Source organism: Acipenser ruthenus, chromosome 12 (assembly GCF_902713425.1).
Source record: "Acipenser ruthenus chromosome 12, fAciRut3.2 maternal haplotype, whole genome shotgun sequence".
Taxonomy (NCBI): domain Eukaryota; kingdom Metazoa; phylum Chordata; class Actinopteri; order Acipenseriformes; family Acipenseridae; genus Acipenser; species Acipenser ruthenus.
In genome coordinates, this window is record NC_081200.1 from 11,961,351 (window position 1) to 11,986,525 (window position 25,175).

Below are 25,175 nucleotides of genomic sequence, written 5' to 3' on the forward strand. Positions count from 1 at the left end.
ACCTTTAGTAGTTTACCATACCTTCTTCTTACTAATACTCTGAGCTTGCGAGTACTTTACCTTGCACTCACTATACATTGCCATGCTTTTACCATTGTATACTGCAGTAAACATTTACAATAAGTTTTAGGTGATTTAACAACAAAACCTATTATATTAGAATGCAAAAATGTGCTGATGACAGGCACTTCCCTTTAGACTTAATTGTACTTGTTTCAGGCAATACATTATGAGTGGGAAAGACCATGCTGAGCCAACAGATGTTACTGTATGCAGAGTCACATGTGTCTACATGAAGGCAAGGACAGCCTATCGCCTTAGTGTAAGACCAGTTCAACTTGTGAGTGGCATGGTGGAAGTGACACAAACAGCATCATGAATGCAGTCATGGTTTAAGTCAGTGTATGTTTGTGCAAGCATGCATGTGAATTGTGTGTAGGCAAGCAGGTGTGCATTTTGTATTTGTTTCCTGAAATTAGCTTGGGAGTAAACATTTACAATAAAAGCTTAAATCATTATTGTGAGTTACTTTAATGTTTTGGAGAATATTATATATATATATATATATATATATATATATATATATATATATATATATATATATATATATATATATATATATCACGCAAGGTTACTCTCTGAAAAAACACTTCTTGAGGATGCGAGAACACACTTTTGTGCAGACCTGCCTTCATATCACTATTTAATAATGACATTTGATAAAATTCTAGGGTTAGATCTGCACTGTGTAGCACACAGCTTTTTGTAAATGGGCTGGCCCTCACATGATGAGATAATTTGATGCAAATGAAATCCCCTTATATGTATTCTGCACTATATAAAAACTACATCTCAATGTTTCAAGTCAGTTCATTCATTAAAACACCCTGTAGACTTTGGATCAGTGCCGTCCTGGCTACCTACGCTACTGACAGTGCTATGGCAAGTGTTTCACATTTTTTCAGTCCAGTTCTGTAACACATATGTCCAGGTCTTCAGTAGGTCAGTGAACATTCATTTGCATAGGTTTATGTCTCAAGGGCTGTTGAATAGCAGATACCTGTAAGCCACTAAAACTACCCTGGGAAAGTTGACTGAGCTCTGTCTGTCTGCATGATAGCGTGTGCATCAACGGCACACCACTGTGCCACTCACTCACCTTGCTGCTTTAAGAAACTCCCAAGTCTCACCTTTCCCCCCCTCCCTGTGCTAAGGTAGCCCAGTCCTGACTCTCACTCCTGATTGGCTGAACTAAGGTAGGGAGCGAGGTCACGTGGTATTGTTTCCAGCTCCAAGACGCCATTTTGGAGGAAAGTTTGGAATTTCGGTCATATAGGAGGAAAAAGAGGAGGAGGAAACGAGAGAAGTTTGACTTTAAGAAATCGCAAAGAAGCGAGGAGGGGGAGAGAGGAGAAAACCCACAGCAAAACAGAGCAAATGCGCCCGGAATGCAAGCATTCAACTTTGCATATGTGAAACTGAAACGCGATTTGTGTTATTTTGGATCTTAGTTTTTTTTCTGTCTTGCTCTGCTACGTGCGTGTTGGTTTGGGGAAAACTGTGGGCTGCCGGAATTCTGCAATCACTAGATTTCCTTGTGGATTATTGCTTTTCGTAAAGTTTCTCAAAGTCTGGTTTCTGAAACATAAGCAGTATTGTATGTGTGCCCCCTCCCTCTCGCTCCAGGCAGGTTTGCTGTGTTGTACAGTATCGTACTGGTGGGTGGTGTGTTCTCTCAGCAGGATTCCAATTTCCAGACACAGTGACAGAAATCTGCTTCCATTCTTTTCATATCAAAATCACGAGCGGATCTTTTAAAAACCCCAACACCTAGCCAATTGGATTTAATGCAAAAGGGCTACACCCGTTTTTGTATTCTATTCAAGGACTCCTAAATCAAAGGGATTGCTTTATTGTGTGCTTAATTTTTTAAAATTAGGATTTCTCACCCAGAATCCGAAGATGCCGGTGAGGAAGAAAGGTAAGTTTACTGACTTTAATACACTTCTGTATTGTTTATTTTTTAGAAGTATTGTTTGGCAATTGAATAGGGTTTTCTTGTTTCTTACTTTTCTAGAGAAGTCAGATGGTAAAACACAAAAGCCGGTGTCTATAGAAAAAACAAACACAGTTTTAAGATGTTAAATGGTTGGCAAATCTGAAACTTTGATGCTTTGTCGAATTACATTAGATTCACGTCATGTCACTTAGTAGCCTAGATTGTTTTTTTTAAAAACGCACTTATATGCGCTGTCGTTCTTTTGGTGTCAGAGACAGTATTCCAAGTACAATCTGAACAGTGAGTGTACAATCTGCACGTAGATTGCAAGTTCCTAACACCTTGGGTATATTTTAATTAGCTGTATACTAATTTGTTGTATACAGTAACTACTACTAACGAAAGTTATTTCTGATTCCACACAGATGCACTGCGAGCTTTGGGTCTCCTTGAAGAATATCGGTCGAAACTGAGTCAAACAGAGGACAGACAACTCAGAAACTCAATTGAGAGAGTTATCAACATCTTTCAGAGCAACCTGTTCCAGGCTCTCATAGGTATTTATTATTATTATTATTATTATTATTATTATTATTATTATTATTATTATTATATTAACAATTTCTGCGTTTTGCTTCCCGAAATACCGATATGATTACAAGAGCATGCAAACGTCAAAATTGCTAACAGATGCTTTACCCTAAAGTATTTGTTTAGAAGTTGGCACTTTTTCAGTATGGAATCGCGAACTACGTATACAAATAACTGTGTGCAATGTGTTTATTTTTTCTTGTGCAAATTGTTTATTGATAGTACGTTTGCAAACACAGAGCGCTCCTTATTAAAACTCAAAATCTGACTTCTTCTGAAAAGACTACAAATTTGGTGCTCTACCTACAGTACTCAATAGGAGCGGTCTTTTTTTATCCTCTGTCTAACAGATTAGCATCTTTAGATTCACCTTGGCACTATTTTAACATGACATTATGTTCAATAAAGCAGAAAAACGATAACCTTTTTGAAAACGAAGTGTAAATACCCGGAGGGAGTAATGGCCGCTGTTCCCGTGAGGTTCCCATAGTTAATATTACAGGTCACAAATATTACTGCACTCGAGGACAAACTATTGATGGAGCAGGGCCATCTCAAAAGGAGCAGGTACTGTACAGTGTTTAATACGGGAAAACACAGACCAGGTCACAAGGTCTGTTAAGGTGGTGGGGTATGGAGAAAGAGGGAGTGGAAACATACACTTCTGTCGGTAGGCCTAATTGCTGTTGCTGAGAATTGAGAGGCTTCTGTTCAACACCTGTGAATTCCCAAGGGATCTCATGTATTAATATAGCAACACAGGTTGAGTCAAGGGCAACCAGTAGTGAGGGGGGCCTGTGCTAGCCTTGTAGCTTCTAGCCAGTGCTTTAACAACTTGCAAACAGATTACAGGACACCGTTGTAATATGGCAATACTGTAAACCACAGCTTTTATTGTGTTTCTATATAGTATACACTTGTGTTCATTCTGCAGAGTGTATTGAATCTTTGCAAGATACTCCATCAGTCGTTTGGTAGTGTCTTGGCTTAGAGTCAGTGTGTAGTGGCACTGTATGTAAGAGGAGAAATGAAAGCTGAGTGAAAGTTCGGAACAGAAGTTAGGAGAGGTACAAATGTACTGAGTCATTAGATTCTGCCCTGGGGCAAATGATGTGCAAGGGAAGAGGTGAGATGGGTCCTTCCCTTTTAATTTCTTAGGATATTGCATATCTTACACATATTGTTTTATGTATTTAAATAGCCTATTTACGAGAACACTTCATTTTCTTAAGCAGGCGTTTTATTTTTGCCCACAGCTTTGTGTGCTTTATGTTTGCAATGGGCGATCCTACAATGAATATTCCCCGATTTGTAACATACACATTATTTCTTTTTTTTTTTTTTTAAACGCCAAATTTGAACACCACACACATTGGTCCTGTAAAGTGACATCAGTGACTGTTACTGTCAGATCCTGGGTTGGTATTTATTCCGTGGCTAACAAGGGGAGAAGTCATCTGTTTTAATTTTGTTGTCCTCCACTGGGAGGCGTCATTTAACCCCATCCCCCTGTCTTCTTGGTGGCTGAAATAGTTTTCATTATTCCACAATCAGTTTAAGAGCAGGCCTCCAGTAAAAAAAAAAGCGATTTCATCATGAGCTCCTGTCAGGGACTGTAACATAAGGGTCGTGGATAAATAAACGCTTGTTTGTGTCGCAACAAGGCTGTAAATCCATGTTTTAATTCAGGTCTAATTCTGCTATTAAAATACATATTCAACTTTAGTAGAGTATTTATATTTGACTTATGTGCATCTTCCAAATTGTATGACCTGTCATTAGGTTTCGAGCATCTGGTTAGTTATGTGTGATGCATCCTATCCAGTTAAGCTTAATTTGTCCAAAATAATGTATTTGGCACTAAGAAGAGCGATCAGGCTTCAAGGGCTGCCACAGAAAACGATACAGCCTAGTATGAATGAGAGGGGATTCACATTTCATTCACATTTCACCCTCAATACTGTGTGTTCTTCCAGGTGTGACGTCACCAGCAAGCCTGTTCACACTACTATATTGCTAAACAAAATGGCATGAGTAAATCAAAAGAAAAAAAAATCGGTGACTTGCTTCTGTTGTTAAATACAGTAACACAACTTTTTTTTTGATTGTTCTTATTCACGTGTGTGTTCTGACAGATGCGCATCGTATGACCTGACAACTTTTCACTTGCTTGTCCGCTTTCAGCTTTTCTTCTACAGACATGTGCTTTCGTTTCGACATATTTGTTCTGCATACATGCAGTTACATTTTAAAGAAAAGGAGAGCCAACTGCAGGATCGCAATATAACCGAATCACAGTATAGTGAGGCTCTACCTACCGAGCAGTGGGTGTACTTGTAAATGTTTTTGGCCTTTTGTTAAATACTGCACAGTATGGGCTCAGCTGATGGCTTGTGTCAGGTGGCATTTGGAACTAGGGAGCTCATTCTACGCTTGTACCCAGAACTCGTGTTTAGGATATTTCTATAGTCCTTTTTCACCGCACCTGTGACACTGTCTTTGAAAACCACAATAAATAGTACAGTACAGTGTATACTTTACTGAAAACAGCAAGTGTGTGTGCCTTGTGCGTTATAAGCAAAGCGATTATTAGACTAGGGCTCCGGGTTGTGTGTTATTTTGTTTGTCTGATATTCACCTTTTTTGATGAGGCATCACAATAAGCAATATGCACCTGGCATAGAACCCGGGCCTTCAGAGATGAAACAGATGGAAACTTTGGGATTTGAGCATCTTTGACTTTGCCTTTTAAATGTTGTACAGTATGCCCAATTGAAAGCCTGAGGAAAGGGCAAATAACACATAGCAAAGAAACCAGTTTGTGGAGTGCAACCAAACATTTCAGCCATATGTAAATGTTATATGCGGGGCCTGTCTCTTATCAGTGAGATAAGTAAATGTTTTGAATGGAAATTTTAAATGGGCTATATAAACAGTGGGAAATCACTGTTCATATATTAAATAAAATAGTAATAAACATAGATACCTTTGTGTTCCAAGGTTAGGAAAATGAAACATCTAGTGTAGTGGAAAAATAAGATGACAAATGGTTTTTGATTCAAAAACACTTTACATACAAGAAAGGTATACCTCCAATACAATCATATAAGCACAAGTTACAAACTGACTTCAGACCAGGCCTCAGCACAGCTCAGTGCATATGTTTGTATCGGAAAACACAGATATCCGCAGAGTCAGTTCAAAAGAGATGAAAAGACTGACAAAACTTTACAATGTTTGATATTTATACCTTTTGTAAGCAATTGTTAACCCCCTTTCAACACGACTCGTTTCTGTCCAATAATCGAGGTAGACGTTCTCTTATTACACACGGCGAGCCTACCACACACTTCCTCTATGGGAAAGGGGGCAGTGCTCTCTGACCTTATGGTCCGCCCCCCCCCCCCCCATCTCAGGGTCATGAGAGAATTCTAAACTTGGACAATACTGCATTAAAACAAGTATAAAAGCACATTCACACACAATTTAAACATAATGATTAAAAACAGCTTAAATATAAAAGACATACACATAATGTAACACTTATAATTAATAACATAATTAATACCTCGTGCAAAAAGCCATCACTACAGTCCACCCTTTTTTGTACTGAATTGTACAACTACAATCAAGTACAACCAAATTATTATTTATCTTATTAGTCATTCCTGAGCTTAATAAAGCTATTGAGCAAAATTATGCTTTGTAATGAGTCAGAAACTGTTGTATCCAAGAATTAATGAGGTTGCTATGGCATTCTTAATAACATATTGCGTGAGGGATTTTGCTCCCCTGTTGCAGCCTCTCACCATTGGTCATCCTTGAAAATCAGGATCAGGATTCTCACTTGCTACGCAATCTGAGCTCCACTAATCCGTTCATTGAAAGTGGGCTACCGCTCCATCAGGTTGTGCTTCACTACATGCTTTTTGCAATCAGATTTCCACTGACCCTTTATTGGCAGTGAGCCTCTCTGGATCTCACTTGTTCTTGGCTTAGGTGGGGGAGAGGGGAGGAATTCCTTCCCTCACCTCTTCGTGTTGGGGTGTGATGCTTTCCACCTACAGTCTGAGTCAGGATTTTCAAAATGATGTGCAATATTTCTGTTTTGTCTACCAATCATAGCTTTAATGTCGTGACCACAGCACTGTTTGATCACTACGGCATTGGATTAAGTCCATCAAATGATACAGTTATCAATTAACTGCAAACATTTCAGATGCTTGCAATGTCATTTATACAAATTTCTTAGCTTAAATTTGGGGTCTGTTGCATGCAATTACCTTTACCAATATCAAATCGTGCTTCTGCTTCTTAATCAAATATTTCAGGTACTAGGTGAGTGGTTATGTTTGTATTAATTGGGGTGACTGCAGGACATTGGCATACCACATGTGTATTAGTTTCATAACAGCATGCTTTGTGAATCATACCACTATCCTTTCTTTGTAACCACTGGCTGATATTGGTATGGGGCTTGCAAAACTGATCAAACATAACAGTAAGATTAAACATAACGTGTTAATACCATATTTACATTATTCAAAACAGTTTTACACTTTGGACCAATAATGATGTCTTCCTCCTGTAGGGGTGCATTTTTGGGCACTCCCTTGTTAGGTCATTTTTGCAGGAGGTCAGTGTTATATTTCAAACTGATTTCCAAATACAATTTTGACTGCTCATGTTATAGTTATTTCTCTACATACTCTACATTTCAAGAGATAGGTGTTATCCAACCATTCTTTTGGTGTCTAGCATTGTCCCTCATCATATGTTCCTATATACTGTTCTGACCATACTGTACTGTTTAGAGCATCATTATTGGACCATAGCCCTACCTCTAACTCCAAACATTGTTGGGTATACTGTTTAGTGTCATTGTTTACAACTGTGGAGGCACAGTCTCTATGGTCAAAATTCATGCTTGATTCATTTAGTATAAAGTGACTCTTATTATTCTCGTGTTCTCCTTTTCTCCATTGAAAGATGTGCTCAGGTTTTCATATGGGTCTCCACGACTCCAGGTGCAGGACATAAATTCAAAGCTTTTTGGCCTGGGGCACCTTAAAGTAAAATGTTCAGACTTTTGAGCCTGTATTTTGATTGGGGAGCAGCGTGCCTGCTAAGCGTTTTAGATACTGAGAAACTTGCCGTTTTGAATTGAGAGGGGGTAAGTTATCAGCGAGAAACCTTCGGCCACACATTGACTCTTTTAATATATTTTTTGTTGCATTATACAATTTTGAAACAATATTCCAACACAAGTACTGATATCTCAACACATTTACAATTTACTTTAAATTTAAACAAGACGTTTTTTGTGGCTCTGTCTGTGATTTTGAATCATCCTCTGATCCTATGCAGCCCTGTCGGTTGTTATCACAGATATAGACTGCATGCTTAACCGGTGGCCTGCATAAAATTGCTTTATACTACTGCATAACACACTGGCGTCTGCACTGCCTTCAATTGTAACCATCTTTAGGGCTACTAATGGCCAATTCCATTTGGTCCCACTTTTTATCAACATATTAATAATTAAATATGGCATTTGAACAGAAATGTTGTTAGTTAAAATAAGTAAGTTTAACAAATATTACCACAATTCTTTTTTTTTTCAATCAGACTCTTGTTGCTGTAATAGTAAAGCATCTGAAGACACTTCAAACCTGTCATTATGTTTATAGACATTGCTGGCATTAATAAGCAGGTAAACCTAAGGATTATATTACAACAGTTCAGAAAACCAAATGTCCAGCACAGTTGTGAGAATCATATTTACAGTCTTCCACTAACACAGAAGTTCAGTCTACAAATAAAGGTGAAAAGACCTGTTTAGTTTATTGCTGGCATTTACAATAACAATAAAAATATGAAACGGTTTAGTAACAGTCCAGCAATGTCAGTGAGAGTAATCCTATCTGTACAGTACTGCACAAGTTTAGCGTTTTACTGACTTTATAGTAATAACCAGGATAAAATACGAAACACTGATAAAGACGTGTTGACTGACTCGTTGTTCTAAAACAGGTTCACTGCTGTGTATTACCCGATTGTAATTTAAATAGCGCCCCTTTTAATGTAAACACATAATTTAATCCTCTCGATTGTTTCTTTCCTAATTCTACAGTGTTATTTGCAAGATTTAAAAAGAGGCGTGTCTCAAGACAGAATGTCTTTATGAACCCAACGGTGTGTCCTTTAGTGACTACATCCTTTACACAGTACAGTGATCTATTTCCTATAAGGACTGTATAGCTAGAAAAATAGTTTTGAGCTCATTTCTTCATCGTCAGAAAATATAATTCAATTAAGAAACTGGCATGGTTTAAAATTGCTAATTATGGCTTCATTAAAAGGCAGGTAGCATGGAAAAAAATATACTAAACGACAATGAAATACGCAATTAATTTAGCTTACTTCAGGAAAGCTCCACCTTAGGTCTTAGTTTTTCAGCATAGAAGAATGCAGTGCTTTGCCATTGTTGCCATCTTATTTGCTTTCTTATTTTCTATGTGTATACGACTGACATTATGATATTTAATGGTATTAACTCTTACATGATCACGTGAATTACAGCAAAACTTTAAGAATACTATCGCACTATCCTCATATAGATAATCGGATTTCTTTTAGCTCTGTCTTACTGAAACACTGCTTTCTTTTCTTCGTTGGTGCAGCTGCCATGTTAAGTTTCAGCAGAGACATGGAGTGAAGTCACATGATGAATAAACCACCTTGCCAAAACCAAAAATAATGGAAATGGTATTCAATTATTATACACTAAAATGTGTATTTTCGACTAATGTGCTGATTTACGTTTTTACCAGTTTCAAAACGCTTGATGATTTCTGAAATGGTTGTTTTTTAAAAGGGAAATCAAACAAAAACCGTCAAAGTGTGAGTATAGTGACTTTTATTTGTTTACCGGAGTATTTATACTTCTAAATAACGCAGGAAGATTGTGCGTCACTGATTTTTAGTATTCAATTATACGATGAGTTAGAAACTGTAAAGTTCATGAGCAGCACTCTATAGAGGCAGAATCTCCAGGCGCCCGCTTCACCCACCCTGTACCAGTAGATTCGCTGGTGTCCAAACAAGCTCTACACTAATGTGACGTGCATTTTTACAGAGGGAAATCAGAGAATCAGCTGCAAGACAGACACAAATATGCTTATGTTAATGCTAAGAATGGTCTCAAAATAATAGGTTTACCTCGAGATCCTGGAGTCTCAATTGAGGTTGATATTTATGATAATAACTTGCAAAAGTTAGTAAACTGAGTGCGAAGGTTGTTGCCAGTTACTGCGAAAAATGCACGCATTTTAGTCTTAGAAGGCACACTGTTGGGGAGTTTCCACAACTTATCAGAGCCAAACACTTTGCCATCCTTTTGCCGTGCCTGTAGTTCCAGTGCATGTTTGAACTGCAATTGTACACATTGTCCTTGTTTAATGCACAAGGCATCTTCTTCACCATGGTCGTAGGAGGGTCCCATCTGGCTTCCGTTAGGTTACTCTGTGGAAATACAGGGACATCGAGTGTAGCATATACTGTAATGCAGTTTTTATAACTTTCGCTTGTGAAATGTGATACCGTAACATTTTTTTCCTGATAATGACTCCCACACAAACATTGACCTTGTCGGTTACTGGACCATGCCATTTTGGGGTGAGGGGTCTCATTGGTATAAATATCCTGGTCATTATTTTATCTTCTATGTTAATTTCAGTTTCTTTAATTTTTGCACATTTGCGGTCATTTTTAGCTTTTATTATTAATACTAGCTTTGATTTTGAGCTGTGCTAATCTGTTCTGCACCTGTGTCAAGTAATCAATTTGGTTTGGTTTTATTTGAGCGCCTACCAGGTCAATTGGATTAAGATCTACTGGTAGCCTCATTATTCTCCCTGCCATCATTTCATGGGGGCTGATCTCTGTTGATCTGGAGGGTGTGGCCCGCATTTTAGCCAAAATTCTTGGAATGGTTTGAGACCAATTATTTCCTTTTTTTTTCTTTCTACCTCTTTTTAATGCAGTCTTAAGTTCATGTAGCTTGTTCTGTCACTCCTAAGCTCTGAAAATGATTATATTATAATGCTTATATGCAGTTGGTGTTGGATTTAATTTAATTAATTTCTGATACATTATTATTATCAGGAAAAACAAAACATATCCAGCAGCTACAACCTCCTTTGAGCACATTGGCAAGAACCTTACATAATCAATCTGTATATTAATCCAGGGCCGTCTGTAAAACACCCCTCACAATTCTGCTTTGTGTTTCACAGGAGCGTGGTTAATTTAAGCACATATCCACCAATTGTTATAGTAATTACCCTATCACTGCCCATTTGAATCCACCTTTCAGTCTATCCATTATCTGCCTGTAGCAAATATAATGTGTTCTGTTTTTTTTTTTAAATCAAGTCCAAAAACCCTTTTTAAAAACATGTTAGTATGATTAATACCACTCCATGCATTTTCAAATGTTTACAAATTAATCTGTTAATTTATTGAAAATTTTCATAATCAGTACTGCTCCATTTATTTCATACAAATAAAAGACAGATAGTTTGGGGTTTAAATTTTACTTGAACCATGGTGGAATTTAACCGTCAAAATAATTAAATTCTTAAAACAATAGCTTTAATTAATGTTATGAACAGTACTCCAAAGCCTTATTAATGATATTTGCCATAATCCAAACCATGTCTGGTTTGCACCATAGCAAAAACACAATAACACTTAAATAAAGTCTTATTTGTTATTTGCAATACATTAAACCACGTCTGGTTTGCAATATTGCCACAACACAATAATACTTGTATGTAGACTTTAACAACTATGTGTAATCACAAGAATATCTTTAATAAAATCCCAGTAACTTAGTTTGTGACACATTTAACAATCTCCAAGAATTGTTTTCCTCTCGCCTTATCCATTAGCAGTTTTAAAACCACGCGCTCTCACTCATTTTATTTATTTTCCTGCAGCCTGCGCTTGCTGCTGGCTCCACCCATCTCTGTCTGTAAAACAGGATTGCCGTACAGGAGGGGTGGTTTTTCAATTTATACTATAAATGCTCCCCCCCCCCCTTTCCCCATATCCTAAAAAACGATTTGATTGGAATTTTTTAATTGAACCCCCCAAAACCAATGAAGATATACACAGTCACAGGCACATCCAGCATCTTAAAACTTTATACATTCTTACACCAAACCATTAGCATTTTAGGGACTAAATGTGATGCAGGTATAATGCATTTTATTAAAAAAGCAGCATTTTTTTTTTTTTTAATTGCTGTATTTTGTGGTCACCAAGTAAACCACAATAACTTGGCACCAATAGAAACTTTAGAATCTGGGGGAAAAAAACCCTAAAACAATATATAGTTTGCCAGGGGTATCTGAAAAGGAACATATAGTAATTTTGATGTAAAACAGATGAGTCCCAAAACCACAAAATGCCTGTAGCACAGGGCGTCACCCGGGCCTCAGTAGAGAAGAGGTTGAGAAAACAGTTACAACCACCGAAATGCATTATTTTGTTTTATAAATATAATGTTGATTTTTTTTACTTGTGTGTGAAAATTTAAAATTGCAAGTGCAGCAAAATAATCAATTTTTTCCATCTAATTTTATCCCAAGACCAACAAAAAAAAAATGCCTGATGTTTCTCCTTATGAAATTATGTATTTTTTGCTGATCAAGCAGTTTTTCAGAGACCCACAAAACAAAAAGACCAAAAAAATGCTTTTTAATGGCAAGCTCCATTATAGTTAGTAGTAAATAATTGCATTGTTTTATATTTGTTGGCTTAGAAAGGATATCTCTACACTGATTACGTTCAAATGCATTTATTTAAAGTCATAGGACTGAGATGTTGAAATATCGAAAAGGAAGAGGTTGTGATCAACAATAGCCTGTGACCAGTATTTCACCTTTTATTTGTCGTATAAATGGAGTATTTTGCTTAATCAATTATCCAGTTTGTACATTTTCATGCTGCTTGTTTGTAAACCCTGCGAATGATGTTACACAGCAGCTACTCCATGTATATTTTTTCCATGCAGATTCTAAAGTACCACACTGTTGTTGCATACAGCCAATATCTAATAGGTATAGTAAGGTTTTAAATTCACATGTTCTTACCATTAATTGGCTTCAGCACAGCTTTCTCAATCCCCACTATTCATTGTTGAGATCAGCATTTAAATGCAGCTGTAATGCTAACCAAGACTTTCAAAAACATTTTTTTGGCAATGCCATTACTTCCAGGCCACCTTGTCAGCTGTTAAGCAGGTATTGGTTGCCCACTTCAGTGCTGTATTATAGAAATCATTAGAGGAAGCACAGCATGTGTGTGATAGAATTCAGTCTGGAACTCAGTAGTAATTGTAGCAGAGCAGCATCACATGGCTTTTCAAAATGAATATTATGTAGTGTTTGATCTAAAGGAACGGTTCAATTGCACAGTTATAACGGGAGCAATGGTAGTGAAGCTATTAAAGGGAAGGACAATGGATCTTAAAACCCTCTTGACTACATTATTAACTGCATCACATTGCAGTACTGTACTTGAAGGGTTATCCTGTCTCCCGTTGGACTTGTTTGAAGCCTGTATAAATCACTTGGCATGAAAGACGAATAATCATGACAATGTATAGGTTAAGTAGGATTAATGGCTCTGCTATTCAATTTCAAGACATTTTTATTTCAGCTTTCCATGTTTCACAGGAAATCCTATTCACATTATTCTTTCCTGCCCCACATGATTGGACCTGAGAGAAATGTGCCATACTTGGAATGCAGAATGAGACACTTAACAAAGTGAAAGACAAAAGATTAACTTTATCTTCTACAGAAAACCCAGTATCAGAGAGAGAGCTTCCTGAGTCAGGATGTGGATTACTAATGCATGGATGTTCTTCTGCTATACTACAGCTGTGCCCAAAAGTTTTGCATCACCTAGAATTTCAGGATTTTAAAAAAATAGATATAGTTATATAAATGAACATTTAGATATTTTATTTATCATGTTTTCAACAAAGAAACTACACCATAATAATAGTACAGCATTGCATGTCGCATTTTTCAGTTGTCAGTTTTTTGTTAAGTACATGGAAAACTACAAAGTGGTATGTAATTCAGTATGTTAACGTAACATTGTTCAGCAGGTTTCATTTGACTTTATGAAGCAAACTTATTAAATTCTATAGGGTGATGCAAAACTTTTGACAATAGTTGTATATTTGACAGTACCTTCAAAATGTGAAAGGACTTGCACATAAGGTGGCATTAGCCAATATATGGCTACTTTACTACTTCGGATTCTCCAGACAGGCTCTTTGCAAGCACAAAGCCAGGTAATGTAGATCTGGAGAAAAAATGATAACTTAATATTGGAGCAACAGAACCCAGAACCACTCCAAATCAAACACAAATAAATAGTAAGGGGAATGTAGAAAATCTATGGGAATGAAATCTGAAGCTACTGGCTCTTTAATTCAGCCTGTTAAACAGTGCTCTGGAAAGATTTCATTCTGGTGTGTTTTGCAGTAAACCTGTGCTAAATATGCTCATCAGGTGAGGAAACTTAAACTCAGTTACAGTATAGAATAGTATGTGTATCTACAAGTTAATTGTAATGCCTGACTTAAATGTGACCAATTTACTTTCTAAAGCATTATAGCTTCATGCAGTAAATAAAATTAATGTTATATGATTTGAAGTGAGACACCAATCATAAAACATAACACTTCACAGTCTTGTTTTTATTGCATGAATTGATTGCTTCTCAAAATGAAGGTCAAGGAATTGAACTCCCTGTTTTAGTACTTGAGTTGAAAAGAATAATTGCTGAACTATGCTACTGTAGATATGAGGACTGACTGTAAACTGGTAAATAGCTGTGCATTCTGAGCTCGGAGGTCAAAATACACTACATGGAGAGTTTCTGGAGCACTGAGGACCTGAGAATGGATGCATCCTTTTTAGTTTTTCTCTCTTCGTGCTAAAAGTTTGTAAAGAGAAACAGTTTTATATTCTGCAACAGGACCGGCTTGTTAAAAATCCAGTTTTAAACCGCTAGCAGACCCTGCTTGTAAACTGCAATTTATATAAATATGTTGGGATTGGTGAGCAAGACTGATTGATACAGTACCTTGTCTTATAGAAACTGTGAAGTCAAAGTATTCTGGGTTCCCTGTGCTGAAGATTTGTGCCTCACCTGTGAAAGACCACAAGTTGCCACTAGTTCCAACCCCACATTGTATTTATATTCCTGCAAAATTAATGTTTCCCTGACAATCTGACTGCTTCAAGGTGTGCTAAAAGAAATGTGTTGACTGCACTGCAAAGAGATGCAGAGATGTTATGTGTAAAAGTAGTATAATGTTAGTTTTAGAAATTGAGTGTGTGGGTTTTGTACAGCCACAATATAATTGGTTCATTGTTTTATTAATTTAATTAGCGACACCTGCTAATAATTGAGGCAGGTGTGTTGAAGCAGGGCAAAATGTTTGGTCTGGGTCTGCATTAAGGCTAAGGCCTGAAGGAAGCCTGTGGGGGACAGACCTGACAACCTGAAAGGTTTTATAATACTTGAATAAGTATGTGTTTTGATTACCTATAAACCGTTTAGCTGGCCGGTGATAGTTAAAACCTGAAAAGTTTAACTTTGCACTCCTGGAAGGAGTTGGGTTTTAGTTTTGTTTATTTTTATTTTGTGATTGAAATAAACATACAGACCTGCCCTGTTTAAAACCTGTTTGTGTGGAGTGCTGTTCGTTTTACACAAAAAGACAAGACAGTCCTGTATGTGGCAAACGCACCCCGGTTTGTCACACTATGGATTTATAAAGTGTTAGGATGCGGTTTCCTGTACATTTCCATCACTTCCTGCGCTGCAGGTCAGCCTCAATCCCAGTTCAGAATATGGCTAATCTAAATATTTACCATAGTGTTGTATTTGACACATTTGCATATCCTTAAGTAACAAAAATAAGTATTTAAAGCCTTTCCTGTAAAGTTATTTACCATTTTATATTGACAGTGTATTCAAAAACTGGATCAGCATATGAACTTTTTGTGGTTTTGCAAAGTGATGAATTACTCAATAAGAAAAACTTCCCTCAATTTGCGTCCCTGTTTTGAGAAATGAACTAATCCAGAAAGAGATCAGTACTGTATCACCCCTGTGAAGACGATTTTGCCCCAGTTCCTTTTCCACCTACATTCATTATGTTCTGTCTATTCCTTCAAGTGTCATAGGAAATGTGTGTGATGGTCATTATGGGATTGTCCTTCAGCTGCAGTTAAATTAACCTCTAACGTCCTGAAATTGCATCTCATTTTGTCTACAATAGGACAATTTGAAAGGGAAGTGGTAGGTTTTACGTTGTGATCAAAATGTTTAGCAGTACTAAAAGAAACTGGGGGAAAAAAAACAAATGTGTATGTGTACAGTACGGGCACCGTATGACAGATGAGGACTATGCGATATGAATTTCCATCAATAGCTATTGTACTAAATTCTAGAATCAGTGCTGTAGATGGAGGAACAATGAAATGAGCTGTCACCAAATGGATTGCAATTTGCTTTGGGAGTTAACAAGCAGGCTGATGTGCTTTTATCAACTGTTGCCATACTATTGGAATGTCAGACCTTGATCAAAGTAAGTTACAGGCATTCTTCCAGTAAGTCATCTGAATAGTTATTACCTGAATTCATTTGACTATTGTCCATGAAAATGTTTGTTACAGAGATAAGCCCTGAACCTGGACAAGATTCTTGTAGTGATTTATCCAGTGTGACAAATGTTAGGTCTTATTGTTGGGCCCCAGTACAAACTCATTACCATGTATTAATGAGGTATAATTAAATAAGAATCGCATTAATAATAACGAGACTCTGCTGTTATTCCACTTCTTAAAGTATCCCAATAAGCACAGTCTGCTTCCAGAGTCGACACATTTTAAAGGCATCCTAGCAGATCAAATGGTTCTTTTGCTGTATTCTTATTAGTCCTACATATTTTAAGCATGGCTTTGTAGAATATTTGCATGTCAGGAGCTGCATTAAAGGCACGCAGGCCTAAATCTGCTCACTACTACTGCACCACACTACACAACAAGAGAGGGACCTCTACAGACATCTGTAGAACAAAGGTCTTGCCATTCACATCTTGTGGCAAATCATTTCTCCTCATTATTAGTAATGCTCCAGGTTCTCCACTGGAGATCATATGTTAGCAAAGTGCTCAGGCAGTAGAAGTGTAGAAGCTCCCAGGGGTTTGGTATGGTGCTACCATATGCATGCCTTGTGTGTCGCACATCTGTTAACAACTCATGTTTGTCATGTAGTTTGCATAGCTGAATCAGTAGCCCAGTCAAAATTTAGCTGAGAGACGTCGATAAGCACTGTATATTTGTACATAAGCAACACGTTGAGGGGTGTTGTCACCACAGAGATTACTTACAGAGATTTATATTGAAGTACAGAGCGTGTATAGGAGGCTGTTTCTATAGTCTCTGTAGGCACATGTTGGCCTTTTAGAGCATGCAACCGCATTCTAGCAGTTGGCCACGTCCCACTGATGTAGAGCATTTATGATGCAATAAAATAATTCTAATTGAACATATGAGTTGGAGACACAGCTCTAGAATTCCACTGTGAGTTATGACACTGTGAGTCAGACAAGATTATATAAAAATGAAATAAACAAATGTCATGAGGTAGACTATTGGAATCCGAAAGGTCAGAAACAAAACAAAATTAAACCCTGGCTAACAAATGATATTCAACCTGCAGTGGCCCACAATCCTTTTCAATTGTGCGGTAACATGGTTCTTTGTCTCTCTTAGTTCATTCTGCCATAGCTTTGGCCTTTAAGTACACTCTTTGTCATCAGAGGTACACTTTGTTGAAATTCCCTAGGGCTGGTTAGTTATAACCATAGGGACTGTGTATACTGTAGACCGTGTATTGTAACCTTGTCTAGTTTCAACCAGTAGAAATAATGAAAACAAGAGCAAAGTATTGATCACTTAATTTGATATTATTGTGCCATGTTCTGCTGTAGGTCTATATCTTTTTACTCAGAATTCACATTCTTTAATGTTCAGCTTATGGAAACTTCATTTCACTGAATATAAAAGCCTAACATGTTCCTGGTAGTGAGCATTTTAATGTCTTTAACCTTGGATTCCGCTGATTAATAAATCTTGCTTAGCAGTTTAGTCTATGAATTAGTTACTTGTAATGCGTGCCACGTGTGTTCCTTTTTAAAAATATATCCACACTGTTTGGGCGTGGTGCAGTTTTCTTTGAAATTATATTTGATCATACAGTAGTACTGTACGTTGAGCTGTTGAAGGCAGTGTCATGGGAAGCACTTATAAAGACAAGGAATGTAAAGGAATGTTTTTAAAACCTAAGATTAAAATAAATAAATTCTGAATCTAAATCTGTGGTGCAATTGGTTGCAGCTGATCATGTTTTTTGCCTATGGCATTATTCAGGGGGAGCAGAGCACTGCACTTTATACATACAGTAGTTTTTCAATTTGCAGTTTAAATTGATACAATGAGTTAATCGCTGGCACGCAAACAAAAGGGCTTCACAATAGCTTGTTGCTGTATGCAGTATCAGCTGTTTGGAGAGGAATGCTTCCTTTTGAGCTATTTTAGGCCTGTAATGTATTGCACACATGTTGGATTTTGCTTTGCTGGTTTTTATTGCATGTCTGCCTGAGGGTTTATTGCATTTACTGTAGTAGGAAAATGTACAGATTAACTTTGGTATCCTAGCTATGGCGAGGTCAGAATCCTCACAGTTGTAAATAATTTTGCAAGGATGAAAATGCAGGCTTGCATGTAAGAAATAAAAAGATATGGGTATACACAGTACTTTGTTATACTGCAGGCAGTGTGAGTACAAAAAACGAAGTTCAGCTATGTTAAGCTGTAATTCTGTGCCTAGTTAAATTTTTTCTATTTGTATTTATTTATTTATTTATTTTTATTTATTTATTTATAATACTTTCTAGTTTGCAATGTAATTTTTCTAAGATTAGGTCCAAATAATTTTTAAAATTCCGGCATTTAAAGCAGATTTTTGTACAAACAAACCCCTGAAACAGCTGCCACACCAGGAGTTGCCTATAGCTCTTGGACTATTTGTTTTGACATGTTTTTATACTCTTGGATACTGACTCAGATACAGCGGTGGTGCCTGTACGAATGAAACAAGGTTAGGACATTCCTTTGCACAAGTTATTTAGAGTATCAGTATTTGGGAATGTAAGTAAAGAGGTGCCTGTCTGTCTCATCCAGGGTAGCAGAATGTCCGAAATCTCTGGGGCACAGACTAACCTTCCGGACAACAGGCAGGGGAGAAGGGGGAGAAAGCCTGTGTGAGCATTATTGTGGGTTGTAAAGAGGATATCTTAAACACAGCATTGTTTTAAAACAAATATTTATTTCTTTATTTGTTTATTGGGAAAATGTAAAGTATGCCTCCTCTTTTTTTTATTAAATATATATATTTATTTTAGTTATTTATAAAAAAAAAAAAAAAAAAAAAAAAATCTTAGTTGGCATTAGTAATGTAATTTACCAAAGAACTGATGTGTAGAACACACACACGATTGAATTGGGTACTGGAGCACACACAGTTCCTCTCTAAAACCCTCAAGCAAGCGGTTCACCGCCAGCTCTCTGCTTTCCTGTCAACACATTCAACTTGACCCCCTCCAATCTGGTTTTCACCCGGCACGCTGCACTGAAACTGCTTTTCTCACCGTCACAAACTCTACTCTCTGCTCGTGCCGCCTCCTCCCTCTTCTCTGTCCTAATTCTCCTCGACCTCTCTGCTGCCTTTGACACAGCTGACCACTCTATTCTCCTGTCCTCCCTTGCTGACCTGGGACTCTCCGGCACTGCTCTTGTCTGGTTCTCCTCCTACTGCTGTAAGCGCACATACAGACGTGCTCAAATTTGTTGGTACCCTTACAGCTCATTGAAATAATGCTTCATTCCTCCTGAAAAGTGATGAAATTAAAAGCTATTTTATCATGTATACTTGCATGCCTTTGGTATGTCATAGAATAAAGCAAAGAAGCTGTGAAAAGAGATGAATTATTGCTTATTCTACAAAGATATTCTAAAATGGCCTGGACACATTTGTTGGTACCCCTTGGAAAAGATAATAAATAATTGGATTATAGCGATATTTCAAACTAATTAGTTTCTTTAATTAGTATCACACATGTCTCCAATCTTTTAATCAGTCATTCAGCCTATTTAAATGGAGAAAAGTAGTCACTGTGCTGTTTGGTACCATTGTGTGCACCACACTGAACATGGACCAGAGAAAGCAAAGGAGAGAGTTGTCTGAGGAGATCAGAAAGAAAATAATAGACAGGGGCTCCCGAGTGGCGCATCCAGTAAAGGCGCTCCTCGCAGGATGTGCCCTATAGCCTGGAGATCGCTGGTTCGAATCCAGGCTATGTCACAGCTGACCGTGACCGAGAGTTCCTAGGGGGCGGCGCACAATTGGCTGAGCGCTGCCCGGGTAGGGAGGGCTTAGGTTGGCAGGGGAATCCACGGCTCACCGCGCATCAGCGACCCCTGTGGCCGATAGGGCGCCTGTGGCTTTGCAGCGGAGCCGTCAGATCTGTGTTGTCCTCCGGCACTATAGGTCTGGTAGCATTGCTGTGGATCTGCAGTGCGAAAAATGACGGCTTGGAAGGAGCACGTTTCGGAGGACGCGTGTTTCAGCCTCCGTTTCCTGAGTCGGCGGGGGGGGTTGCGAGCGGTGAGCCGGGGATACAGATAATAATTGGGCATGCTAAATTGGGGTGAAAACCGGGGTAAAAATAATTGGCGACGACTAAATTAAAAAAAAAAAAAAAGAAAATAATAGACGAGCATGGTAAAGGTAAAGGCTACAAGACCATCTCCAAGCAGCTTGATGTTCCTGTGACAACAGTTGCAAATATTATTAAAAAGTTTAAGGTCCATGGAACTGTAGCCAACCTCCCTGGGCGCGGCCGCAAGAGGAAAATCGACCCCAGATTGAACAGAAGGATAGTGCGAATGGTAGAAAAAGAACCTATGATAACTGCCAAAGAGATACAAGCTGAACTCCAAGGTGAAGGTACGTCAGTTTCTGATCGCACCATCCGTCGCTTTTTGAGCGAAAGTGGGCTCCATGGAAGAAGACCCAGGAGGACTCCACTTTTGAAAGGAAAACATAAAAAAGCCAGACTGGAATTTGCTAAAATGCATATTGACAAGCCACAATCCTTCTGGGAGAATGTCCTTTGGACAGATGAGTCAAAACTGGAGCTTTTTGGCAAGTCACATCAGCTCTATGTTCACAGACGAAAAAATGAAGCTTTCAAAGAAAAGAACACCATACCTACAGTGAAACATGGAGGAGGCTCGGTTATGTTTTGGGGCTGCTTTGCTGCGCCTGGCACAGGGTGCCTTGAATCTGTGCAGGGCACAATGAAATCTCAAGACTATCAAGGCATTCTGGAGCGAAACGTACTGCCCAGTGTCAGAAAGCTCTGTCTCAGTCGCAGGTCATGGGTCCTCCAACAGGATAATGACCCAAAACACACAGCTAAAAGCACCCAAGAATGGATAAGAACAAAAAACATTGGATTATTCTGAAGTGGCCTTCTATGAGTCCTGATCTGAATCCTATCGAACATCTATGGAAAGAGCTGAAACTTGCAGTCTGGAGAAGGCACCCATCAAACCTGAGACAGCTGGAGCAGTTTTCTCAGGAAGAGTGGGCCAAACTACCTGTTAACAGGTGCAGAAGTCTCATTGAGAGCTACAGAAAACGTTTGATTGCAGTGATTGCCTCTAAAGGTTGTGCAACAAAATATTAGGTTAGCGGTCCCATCATTTTTGTCCATGCCATTTTCATTTGTTTTCTTATTTACAATATTATGTTGAATAAAAAATCAAAAGCAAAGTCTGATTTCTATTAAATATGGAATAAACAATGGTGGATGCCAATTACTTTTGTCAGTTTCAAGTTATTTCAGAGAAAATTGTGCATTCTTCGTTTTTTGTGGAGTGGTACCAACAAATTTGAGCACGTCTGTATCAGGTGTCCTGGCATGGCTCACCCTCTGCCTCTTGCTCTCTTTCGACAGGTGTCCCATAGTCTCAGTATTGGGACACTTCCTGTTTTCTCTCTACACCCGCTCCCTTGGGTCCCCTCATCTCCCATGACTTATCGTATCACTATGCTGATGATGCCCAGATTTTCCTCTCCTTTCCGTCCTCTGACTCCGACATTTCCTCCCATATCGCTACCTGTCTCAGCCATCTCCTCATGGATGCACTCGCATCATCTCAAACTCAATCTCTCAAAATCAGATCGTCTTTTCTTCCTCCCTCTTCCTCCCCCACCGCTGATCTCTCTATCTCTATTCCACTTGAATCCACCACCTCTCCCTCGTCATCCACCAAAAACCTTGGTGTCACACTTGACCACTCCCTCCTACTCTTAGCACATTTCTACTCTCCCATGCTCCTGTCACTTCTTCCTCAACAACATACGCAGAATTCACCCCTTCCTTAACGATTACTCCACACAGCTCCTAGTTCAGGCCCTGGTACTGTTCCGCCTTGACTACTGCAACTCCCTCCTGACCGGCCTTCCTGCCTCTGCTACCCGTCCACTCCAGCTCATCCAAAACTCTGCTGCTCGCCTTGTCCTTTCCCTTCCCTGTTTCTCCCATGCTACACCGCTGCTCTGCTCTCTGCACTGGCTTCCTATCAATGCTCGCATCCAATTCAAAACTCTTGTACTCGCCTATTGCTGTCTTGACCATTCTGCTCCCTCCTATCTCCAGACTATAATTTCTCCCTACACCCCCTCTCGCCCTCTCCGCTTCTCCACCTCTGGCAGACTAGCTGTATTCCCTCTCCTCTCCTCCGCTTCCAGAGCCCGCTCCTTCTTCACCTTTGCCCCTTGGTGGTGGAACAACCTACCCACGGATATCTGGACTGCTCCGTCCCTGACCACCTTCCGACGTCTCCTCAAGATACACCTGTTCAGACAGCATCTGTAAACACTATAACCCTCGACCATAATGGACTATATGGCATCCACTTGTACCAGTACTTACACCAGCTTGTACTTGCACTGAACTGCTCCAAACCTTGTTGCATTCAACTGCTGCTCCTATCTATAACTTTTACTGTACTCACGTTTTCTGTAATTGCTGTTATTTGAATTCATTTTCATCCATTTATCGTACTTGCGTGTTTTTACTGGACTTTACTCCTATAAGCAAATAGTTGCTATAAGATTTAATTGCACTTACTTATAGTTACTGTATGCTTTATTTTGCTCTTACTTGAATTGATTTTATTGTACTCTCATATCTGCTCTTATCTGTATTATAATATTCTGTAATGTGATTTTATAAAGTGATAAACTGTAATGTGATATTTTATGATGTGATACTTTGTACTGTGATAACTTGTAACAGTCGTAAGTTAAATCAATTTTACTATTAACACGTCTCTCAGTTGTGATCGAGATACACGAATGTCTTAACAGGTATCAATTTAATTTTTAAAGGAGAGTAGAAAAGTCAAAGTAAAACACTGAAAATCAGACACCCTAATTATAGATTTGAAACATATTAGGATAATACAATAGACAATACTTTTCAAACAACATCATCGACTGTTATTGTGAGTGGTAACAACATTTTTATTTTTTATAAAAATAAATAAAATAAATAAATCAATATTGGCGGGGTGGAATCTAAAGTAAATGTGAAAAAACTGTGTCTATAATTGAGAACGTTTGAAGGAACAAATATATAGAAAGGTATAACGCATTTAACCACATACCCACTGTCCCGATAATAATAAATATGTCCCGAAGTCTCTTAATGCAGTGTTTTGTAAAGAAAAAGGTCGGGAGCTTACCTTTGTTTAACATTTGTGTGATGAGCATTTCTTTTTTTTTTTCTTTGGATGCCGTTGAAAGTCGAAAACCGCATGAGGTGGCAACACATTTCTAGTTTTCATAATTAATCTCTTGCAGGAAAATGGCATTTTTCTTCATGCACTTTATGGATTTCCTGTTTTTGCCGCAGTTGAAAAAAGATTACAGTACATGCAGTAAAGATTCATCCGTTTTAATCAATACAGTAAATCAATTACTGGAAATGAGCTGAAGCTTTGAATTCAAACACTTCTGCTGGCTTTGAACTCAAGGTTTTGTGTGACATCCGGCAAGGCTTCCATGTCTTTTGACTTGTGCCTCATAAAGCCTCCCTGAGGGTGGATGTTATCTCATTATTCCCAACCCCCTGTGGTTCTTGTATCGCTTAATTAAATACCACTGGAGTGTCCAATAACAGCTGCACCACAACAACCCAGAATTAAAAAAAATAAATAAATAAATAACAGTTCTTGCATTGACGTTCCAAAACGTGCTTAGAGAAGCAAGTTCAGATTTTCATTCTGAAATTAAGCTTTTCAGCAACACGAGATTGAAAGGTATTTAAATCCTGTAGTGTGTTGTAGGGGGTGGATATTCTACAGTACATATCTTGTACTGTATCTGGTTTAGAAATACCAGATAAAAAGAACCATTTATTTTTAAAGCCAAATGTAGAATATATTTTCAGTAAAAAGTTACTCTCCCTCTTATAAACTTTTTATTGTGCTTCAGAATGTACAGTACAAGAGAACTTGCAAATGATGTTCATAGGCCTTCCTCTGCATAGCAGGAATACCTGGTTTCTAGAATGTCACTGACATGATGTGGGGAATGTAAACAAACTGAACTGTAAACTAGACTTGCCATATGATGATGTTGAGTGCAGTCTAAACTAAGGAAGAATGTAATACATTGATTTGGTTTCTGTTAAAATGAACTCTTTTGTAAATATTTTGTTTCCCAAAATCCTGTACAGAGTGATCTCTAACCCCCTAGTATATACAGGCAGGTCCTGCTGCAGTATAATCTGGACGTCATCTATATTAGAGGAGTAATGTGAAGGTGGTGGTCCACTCCCAGCTCAACACGGTTTTAGTCTTTATAAAATGTATTTGGCTACTGTATAACTTACTCTATAGAATTACCCACACTGATGATTGCAGTAAAATAGATACAGTACAAGAAACAACTTCTCTTAGGAGTGGGCCAGACTGTATTTGAGATGACTATTTTAAGTAATGTTGTGTTAAGGACTGTTTTTTGGATAAATTAAATGGTTTACAGTTCATTAAACCTTTGTTAAAAGATTTGTATTCCCGGTTTTTTAAAGTGCCTAAGAGAATATTACATGAATTTATATAGTCTGCACAATTCTCTGAAATCTTGTTCTGGAAGCCCTATAGCAGGGGCACATCATTTAGAGCAGTGGTTCAGTGTCAGTGCACCATTTATTTGACTTCAGTAATTTAGGGGCATAGTTTAAAAAGAAAACCTGTGAGTCATACAAACTGTACCCTCTTTCTTGTATCTTAGGGATAGACTTCAGATAACTTAAAGTGAAGGTGTAGTAAGATGTGGTAGCCCACAA

General features: G+C 38.1%; 1 protein-coding gene across 19 annotated transcripts in view; it reads left to right on the forward strand.

Annotated features, from left to right (window-relative positions):
- The first annotated feature begins 1,255 nt into the window (after positions 1-1,255).
- The window catches only part of LOC117417163 (disks large homolog 1), a 207,851-nt gene continuing 183,931 nt past the window's right edge, over positions 1,256-25,175 (forward strand). For 8 of the 19 annotated variants that reach the window (XM_034029084.3, XM_034029085.3, XM_059034543.1 and 5 more), the window contains exons 1-2: positions 1,256-1,981; positions 2,425-2,556. In XM_034029084.3, coding sequence (XP_033884975.1) covers positions 1,963-1,981; positions 2,425-2,556 — 151 coding nt within the window. In that variant the 5' untranslated portion in view covers positions 1,256-1,962. The remainder of the gene's footprint in view (positions 1,982-2,424; positions 2,557-25,175) is intronic. The other 11 variants (XM_034029089.3, XM_059034548.1, XM_059034549.1 and 8 more) reach the window with 2 other exon arrangements.